Below are 9,212 nucleotides of genomic sequence, written 5' to 3' on the forward strand. Positions count from 1 at the left end.
GATACCATTAGTTATAATCTAATCTGCCAGCATAGGATAAAAATCAGACAACCCCAAAAATCAATTCTGCCTTTTAAGTAATCCGATCAACACAATGAAAGGGATCCCCAAGTAACGCACATGAATGAACCAGAACTCTAAGTTATGGTAAATTAAGCACTCCACCTGAGGAAGATTGAAAGGCGAAATTATTAAGCAGAACAAGCACAGGAACCTTCATATCAATGTCCCTTCGCTTTACCTGCTTGCATTTCTATATTATGATGTATCAAGTGGTTAAAGATAACAAGACTAAAGGACCCACTAATGAGAATAAATGTGTTCTAACAGTGAAAGGATCCCACTAGCCTCTTTCTTTTTCTTCTTTCTAAGCCTCTAAAGTGTTGATTTTTAAACATAAGGTAAAACTAGTGCTCCCATCCCAGGCATTGGCCATCACGTGGTCCAGCACACTCAACTCAATTCAAGCTATTCCTGTTTACATTGTAGTTTCAAGAAATAAGGTTCAACTACTAAACATTCAAATCTAACCTGATTCTGCAGTCTCAATACGGACAAAAAAATATAAATAAAGTGCCTAGAATCTTTTTTGCTTAAGCAATTCCATAGGAACAAGATCAAAATCAAAGGAGTTGACAAAGCATGCCTTTTACATTAACACAGTTGATTAATATTCACTAATTACCTCATTGATGCTAACAACAAACGGGTGGAGATTTCAGATAGCGGCACAAGCATTCGAGGCCTCAGGATTGGTTGGGTATGCTATATAAACTAACCTGGGAAATACACAGACCTTTTTTTTTTGTTTCTATGAGAGATGGCTAATATTATTCTCACCCGCTGTATTCAAACTAAACATACCAACTCATGCCATCCACTGTCAACCAAATGGACACAAAAATAAACTAGAAGCATCAGACTGAAAGAGAGGTTATGCTTGGACAGTCTCAAAACAGGAAATGAATTCATTGGGTAAAAACTATAATAGACATCAGTGTAATGCTCATAAATAGATCCTTTTGGTCTTGTTCCATTCCAACAAGAAAAATGATTTTTTTCTTTTTATGTTATTTTAAAGGAAAAAGTTCAGAGGCCACAGCTCAAGGAGCTCTATCAAAAGGCTTTGTATCATTGTAACAGAGATCCCAGACAGCTTCAATTGCACCCTTTGCCATAACTTCTGAGCACCTTGGGTTGCACATCACCGACATCATCGCTCTTCGTCTCACACATTCCTTCAAATTAAAGATTAGCAAGTTTATAGATCTGATGGAAGTGCTGAAAATAGAACAAAATCACTTGGGCAAAAGAATTATAAAATGTAAGGTGTGCCTATGTTTTGTAATTTCATGTCAGGTAAAGTTGGTGGAAAATTTTCCTTACCCAAAGAATGTTGTCTCAATGACCAGCAAAAAATGAATATGTGCCAAGGACAGAAACCATAAATAACAAGGGAGATATCACATTCAATGCATCACTGTTGTCTACATTCTTTTCTTTGAACCCCTCTGTTAAGACAAAGCTTATAATCATTGTTTGGGCCATCCAGCTCCCTACATACTCCTATGAAAATACTGATCTTGAATAACATTATTGGACTAGGAACTGAAATATAAACTAAACATCACTAGGTGGCAACCTGTCCACTAAAAGCAATGTCTTTCCGGCACCTCCTTCAATTTAGATCAGCATCAAGGATGTAAACAATGCTTACATTCTACACTAGTAACAAAGTGAGTCTGAAAGACATATTAAGCATTCAAACTTCATTTAATGTGTCCCCTTGCATTCAATTATCACACATCCTTTAATGAGAGCGCCTGCTTCATTTTGCAGGTGAAATTTTGAAGTTGAAAGGAGCATCAATGCTGCTGAAAACATGACTCAACCAATTTAACCCACACAGTTCACAGGGAGATCTGTGTCTTTGACATTTCCATGCAGGATATTATGAATTAAACTAGCAAAAGAAGGTATATATTGAGCAGGAGTTTGAGCTTGTGCGGAAGATCTTACTTTTCCTTGACCTTTTAAATTCAAGTTACCCCGCAACAATTCTCTTTTAAAGTGACAATTTCCACTTAGATGGTTAGCACGAATCTATATCACAATAATAGAAGAATCAGAAACATTATCAAAATGAAAGCAAAATGGAGAATTGGAAGTAACAGCCGTGATTCCCACCTCACTACAGGCTTGATGAGCACAATTAGACCAGTTTAAGTTTGCAGCACGACATTCATCATAAGCATGAATCAGCTCATGCATAACCACTTCGTCGACTAAACCCTGGCTCCTCAAGTGATTAGCGCACACTATTATCTTACATGGAAAAACCACAAAACAAACATAAGAATATAAATTAATTATTACCAGAAATTCAGAAATGAAAATAGGCACACAAATTTTTAAAAATAATTCGAGGGGGGAAAGATGAAAACTACAGGGTAACCAACTGAAGAAATCCCAAACAAATGTCATTTATCTCACAATTAACGAAAATACTATGATCTAGATCAACCAATTTCTGGAAAACTTTACATAATTCATAGCGAAACTTTTGTTTACTTCACTAATTATCAGAAACTAAACTCTAGACTACAGTTCAATTAATCAATTTGCAACCAACATAACGAAAGATGCAGTCACTATTATTGTCAATTGCACACAAGGACGGGGAGGGAGGGAGGGGGGAGAAGGGGGGAAGCTTAAAACTTCCATAAGGTACAATAGACAGTGACAGCTAATGATAAACAGGTCAATGCAAAGAAAACTAAGAAAGAATTCGCACAAAATAAATAAAATAATTCTTACCCCTTTACCGGGAACATAACCACCACCGATCTTCATATCGCAATCAACGGCCTTGAAGAAATTGTCACCAATTCCACAGCCTGCTTTCTCCAAATGCTCCCTCAATAATTTCACCATTGGAGCTATAGCCAACAAAGAGACGTGGAAAATATTCAATAGATGAACTTTATAAGCAGCATAATCTTGGAATTAGAATTTTTTTTGCAGTTAGTCCTCTTTCTCCAAAATGTGAAAAACCCTAAACCCTAGTCAAATTTATGAAAGGGGAGGAATAACACAGAGGTGGTAGATAATTATACTTTGCAGACTTCGTCGAATCCTATCGTTGCATTCTTTCACGGTCCTGCTGCCGGGACGAGGGTTCTGGGAAGGGTTGTTTGCCATTCTTGCAAAGGACAGGGCTTCTGTTTCTGTTTATTTCTTTTCTGGGCTACAGTTCATCGATTTGTGGTCCTCCTTCAACTGCTCTTATTGGGTGTTTGGTTAGTGGTCTCCTGTTTACCTTTTACACCCGAAAAGTAGCCTTTTACAAAAGTAGAGAATCTCTGCTTTTTGGAAAAACAGATTTTTCCAACAGCAAACAGCAAACCGTAATAGCAACAGCAGACAGCAAAAGCAAACAATAGATAAAACAAACGGACCCTTAATAATGTAAAATTATGGGTTAAGTTACATTTATGATACTGAACTTTTAAACTTTAAACCAATGTTATCAGAACCGGACCGGACATCAAACCGGATTTATAGCTGGGTCACGGGTCATTTGGTCGGATCGGATGGTTCGGATTGGTCGAACCGGATGACGTAATAAATAAATAAATAAATAAATAATAATTATATATATTAAATATGTATAATTAATTTGAAATTATTTTATAATTTATATATAATCCAATATATATAAGATTTCAAAATACTAATGAGAATATGAGATACCACTTACATATATAGGAGATACAAACAAATAAAATCACTATTACAATTTAAAATAAAATACTCCCTCCATTCTATTATATAAGTCATTCTAGGGTATTTCACACAAATTAAGAAATATATTGATTAACTAAAAAAAATTCTCTCTCATGTCACTATTGGGTAATAAGTATTGAAATATTAAAAAACACATGTACCAATATAAAAAATAATTCTCTCTCATGTCACTATTGAGCAATAAGCATTGGAATCCTAAAATGACTTATATTTAGGGAAAAAACTAATTTGCTAGAATGACCTATATAATAGAATCGAGGGAGTATTGAGTATAAAATAAAATTTTGAAAAATGAATTCAGATAACATACTAAATTTAAAAAAAAAAAAAGAGAAGGCAAAAGGATGGCTGAATAAGAAATAATAAAATAAAAAATGGGACCAAAATTCATTAAAGGCTAGAAGTGGTTTAAAGAGGAGAGAAGATAAAAGGATAGTTGAATACTAATAAAATAAAAAGATGGATTCATTAAAGGCTAAGTGGTAGAAGTAGAAGAGCAATACTCGAGTGAAGGAGGAGTCCCACATCGGAAACAATTTACAAACTCATCCAAATAGGTGTTATAAATAGGTGTTATATATAAGTGCCTTTGACCAACACTGAAGACATAGGGAGCGTGGGATTGTACCAGTTTTTCTGCGCGCAAGAAAAGTTTTTATTTATATATAAAAAACCGGGGTCATGCCGGTTCCTGGGTGGATCGCCAGGTTCTGGTTTGAGCGCATTCACAGACGAATGCGACATGATTGTAAGTGAAACTTATACATAGAATATGTCAGTTTTGTTAGTGAATTTAATGTGTGTATGTTTAAAATTGTTACAGCATGATCCCAGTGAATCTAAAAAGAGCAGACATAGTTCCATTTTCAAATATCCCAAGGCGGTTAATTCGGATGCTCGAGTAACAGTGAGGTTTAATGTTGATTCTGGGGTTATGATAAAGAAGTATTTGAGTGAAAAGCAGTTAGAAATGTATAGGAAAACATGTTTTGGTCAATATTTGGATATGAAGGTTGCTGGTTTCTCTTCTGGAATAGTGCATCATGTTCTATCACAGGAGATTAAACATAAAGAAAGGAAACACAGGGAGATGTGGTTCAGGGTGAGGGGAGTTGATATGCGGTTTGGAGATTGGGAGTTTGGCTTGATAAGTGGTTTAAGGTTTGGGGTAAACATTGGGGAATTCATGGAAAGAATGTATGAATTAGAGATGCCGCATAGGTTGCGAAATAAGTACTTCAAGCAATACGAGACAATAACGACAATTAACTTCTTGGAAGTTTTGCAAAGTATACAATGGAAGAAGAAGGATGCGACTGACAGATTTAACCAAGATGCTGTGATGATTGCCATGTTGTACTTTGTGCATGGCAATGTATTGGACAATGCTAACGAGAGGCATGCAAAGGATTGGGTTTTGGATCTTGCAGATTTTCCAAGACTGTTTAATGAGTTTCCATGGGGGATGTTGGCTTGGGAGGAGACATATAGGTTCTTGGACTGGGCCATTAGCAAAAGACTGAAGCAATTAGAGGCAAGTGCAGCGGGAAATAGGAATCGTGTTCCATATCAACTTATCGGATTTGCACACGTATTCCAGGTATGATTTGTGTATATATGTTTGGTGTATGAATGCGCCCGAATGAGATTACCAAATTTGCATCTGTGTCGCATTTAGTGTTGAATGCGCTCAAATGCGACAAGATTGGATTACTAACCTTGTCGCATTGGAGCGCATTCAAATATAATGCGACAAGATTGGGTTGTTAACCTTGTCGCATTCGAGCGCATTCAAATGGAATGCGACAAGATTGGGTTGCTAACCTTGTCGCATTCGAGCGCATTCAAATGGAATGCGACAATGTTATAATTCTTATCAAGGGATACCTCTTATTTGCAGACTTGGATTCTTGAGTTGTGGAATGTGACTCATGCATATTACACAATGAGAAGTGGCAACCCACTTCCACGTTTGCTGAGATGGACCCAGAGAATAGTCCCCTCAAACAAAGTAGTCAGAGAAACGTTTTCTGTAAGTGGAATGAGATTTGTATGTTTAAATTTATTTTGTATTTGTTTACCAATACATTGCTATTTTTTTGCAATGTAAGGTTGCTGATCCTCCAGACGCGCGTCTTGTGGTCGAGAAGGAAGAGAAAGAGTTCGATTGGTACACGTATTTGATGGACCATGTTGAAGGACGGGAAACTAATATAGATGCAATATTTGCCCAAATAAAGAAAGGTAAGGAGAAGGTTGAAGCTGAGGAAGAGGAAGGTGATGGGGAGGAGGAAGGTGATGAGGAGGAGGGGGATGATGAGGAGGGTGATGATGAAGAGGGGGGTGATGGAAGTGATGGAGGTGATGATGAAAAGGGTGGTGAGGAAGGGGATGATGAAGTTGATAGATATATCATTGCATCACGGTCACAAACGACCGAGATAAAACAACTTCAAAAAGTTCTAACGGATGTGCTTGATAGGCATCATAGGTGGTGCAAGGGACAATTTAGCAAGGTCGACAGTAGGTTGGGCAACCTAGATGAACGGGTATTATTGATTGAGGGGGATATAAAAGAATTAAAGGGGATGGGTCGACCCAATGCTAATGTGGAGAATGAGGAGGCTGAGACCAGTAAAGTTCGGGAGGATGTAGCCATGGTCCAAGAGGAGCCGATGAAAGATGGAAAGGAACAAGAGGCAGCTATGGTTCAAGATGATTTGACCAAGGGCAATGAGGAGGTTGAGAATGTTATTGTCGTACTAGACGATTCTGTGCCCGAGGAAGTTGTGCAAGTAGATGAGGTTGTCCATCTTGATGATTCTGTGCCTGAAAAAGTGGCACCAAAGTTGCAGCAAGAGGTACAAGTTGGTTGAATTTATACATATCGTATCTCTGGGTCGCATTCTGTTGTGGAATGCGCTCTAATGCGACAAGATGTTGCATTGCAGCTTGTCGCATTGGAGCGCATTCATCTCTAATGCGACAAGATGTTGCATTACAGCTTGTCGCATTGGAGCGCATTCCTCTCTAATGCGACAAGATGTTGCACTATAGCTTGTCGCATTGGAGCGCATTTCTCTTCAATGCGACAAGATGTTGCACTATAGCTTGTCGCATTGGAGCACATTCCTCTCCAATACGACAAGATGTTGCACTATAGTTTGTCGCATTGGAGCGCATTTCTCTTCAATGCGACAAGATGTTGAATTGCCTCTTCAAGGATGAAGTATTCATTACCATGTTTTTCCTTTGTAGGTGGTTGCTCCAAAAGAAGATAAAGGTAGAGGGACCGGGAAAGATGAAGATAAGGGAAATACTCGAGGAGGTATAGTTCCAACCCGAGGTGGAGGCAAAGTTAGAGGTAGAGGAGCAGCACGTGGAAAAGGTAAACGGGTTCCTAAGGTTAGCAAGTATTTGAATTCGCCGTGGACCGATCCATTAAAGTACACCGATCCAGTAGCATTATATGGTGGCCAAATCATGTCCAGATTTGAGGAAAGACCAGCTATTTGTAATGTTGATGATCAATGCCACCGAATAGATGCATGTTTGATAGAGGAGCTAGAAGCGTGGATCAACGGGCCTGAATCAACTGAGGGAATACATTTGAAAGGTTTAGAAATGTACAGTTTAGATGCAAAAATTTTCAATACACTTAGGGATGTGGGGACGTATATCTGGAATGAGGTAACATTAATCAATCCAATATATACTATTCATTTGTAATTATGTGACTTTTATTGTATTAATGGTTTACATAATCTTGTTGTAGCATATCAATGGTTGGCTGTATTTACTGAGACGACAGTCAGTACAAACTGATGTGGCTGCAGAATGGACTACTGTTGATACTGACTTTGTTGGATTAGTGTGCCAAGCCATGTATGTGAGGGGGTTCAATGAACCGGGGTGGGATAGTGAAGAATATTTCGTACGAAGAGTAAAAGGTGATGCAGATAATTTTGTACGCCCTTGGCACACAGTGAAGAGAGTGTTTATTCCGATAAATTACAAGCAAGAGCACTGGATCCTAGGAGTGTTAGAGTTGCGGTCTATGCACTTACATATATATGACAGTCTTGTATCAAACATGTCGGAGCAACCTTTGGATGCGGTCATCCAAACACCCTTGCAAGTCATTGTTAGAGTCATGGAATTGAGTGGCTATTTCGTAGATGGACGAGAAAATGTGCGACAGATGATCACTTGGAGTAGAGTTCCAGGGGTGCCACAACAAATGTCCGGCTCAAATGACTGTGGCGTTTGGACTTGCATAAACGCACAATTCTTAAGTGGATTACATGATCTCCCGCATGACGACTCTTATGTATATCCATACAATTCGACGGATGGCACTTTCTTTCGTTTACGACTTACGGTTGAGTTGTTTCATGGATGTTTGTTAGACTTCAAATGATATTGTAATCTGATTCATGATCTTGTTATATATGTAATATTTATGTAATATTTGTTGTAAACCTTGTCGCATTTGAATGGAATGCGCTCAAATGCGACAAGAAGTAATCAGCAAGGAATTTGCTGAATCGCATTTGCGCGCATTCAATACTCAAATGCGACTAGGATTGTTGTAAACCTTATCGTATTTGAATGGAATGCGCTCAAATGCGACAAGAAGTAATCAGCAAGGAATTTGCTGAACCGCATTTGAGCGCATTCAACACTCAAATGCGACTAGGATTGTTGTAAACCTTGTCGCATTTGAATGGAATGCGCTCAAATGCGACAATAAGTAATCAACAAGGAATTTGCTGAACAACTTGCACATGCTAAGGACAAATGATATTAATCAACTCGATCATAAATTTGTCTGTCCCCAATAGAATCATACAGTATTAAAACAAGCACATGCAAAGGACAAATGATATTAATCAACTCGATCATAAATGCTTCGAGGTAGTAGTGTTGGAACAACTTGCTGAACTTGAGATTACACTAGGAAGCCGAGTAGTGTTTGGAAGCATGGATGGACAATTCAAACGATTATGACCGATGCTTCCGCATCTGCTACACCTTGTGCGAATTACATCTTCACCCACGGATGGCCTTCTTTTTTGACCTTTTGGTCGACCAGCAGATCGCCCGTCCTTCTTAGGAGGAAGCACTTTCATAGGATTCTCGTTCACTTTCCATTCTGATTGATGACCAAGTGGATATATCGACTCACCCCATGCCAACTTAAGTGACTCGTTGGTGTAGTAGCGATGCACCCACCTATAAGCGTTATCCATCCTATGTTTGGAAGCAACTTTGCATACGTGTTTACATGGAAATTGGGCTAGTTGCCATTTCCTGCACGTACATGTTCCTGCATTTAAATCAACAAGTCCCCCCTTAACCCGATCACCGATTTGAAAGATGTGATTATCCACAGGGAAATATGA

General features: G+C 38.4%; 1 protein-coding gene across 2 annotated transcripts; it reads right to left on the reverse strand.

The window, feature by feature from the left end:
- Positions 1-947: 947 nt before the first annotated feature.
- On the reverse strand, positions 948-3,271 carry LOC136231942 (mitochondrial inner membrane protease ATP23-like). 2 transcript variants are annotated; one of them, XM_066020979.1, is made up of 5 exons: positions 3,117-3,271; positions 2,818-2,939; positions 2,188-2,325; positions 2,020-2,103; positions 948-1,238 (listed from the first exon to the last, which is right to left on the reverse strand). In XM_066020979.1, exons 1-5 carry the CDS (start codon positions 3,199-3,201, stop codon positions 1,104-1,106), a joined length of 564 nt encoding a protein of 187 aa, XP_065877051.1. In that variant the 5' UTR covers positions 3,202-3,271; the 3' UTR covers positions 948-1,103. The 2 variants fall into 2 exon arrangements, with proteins under 2 accessions (XP_065877051.1, XP_065877053.1); XM_066020981.1 differs by lacking the exon at positions 2,020-2,103.
- Between the last annotated feature and the right edge of the window lie 5,941 nt (positions 3,272-9,212).

This window comes from Euphorbia lathyris, chromosome 6 (genome assembly GCF_963576675.1).
Source record: "Euphorbia lathyris chromosome 6, ddEupLath1.1, whole genome shotgun sequence".
In the NCBI taxonomy this organism is placed as follows: domain Eukaryota; kingdom Viridiplantae; phylum Streptophyta; class Magnoliopsida; order Malpighiales; family Euphorbiaceae; genus Euphorbia; species Euphorbia lathyris.

Coding starts and splice junctions, on each gene's coding strand:
- LOC136231942 (XM_066020979.1), bottom strand. CDS start 3,201: ATGGCAAACAACCCTTCCCAGAACCCTCGTCCCGGCAGCAGGACCGTG. Junction 2,326..2,817: donor GTTATGTTCCCGGTAAAGGG/GTAAGAATTATT, acceptor TTTCCATGTAAG/ATAATAGTGTGCGCTAATCA. Junction 1,239..2,019: donor ATTTAAAAGGTCAAGGAAAA/GTAAGATCTTCC, acceptor TTTAATTTGAAG/GAATGTGTGAGACGAAGAGC.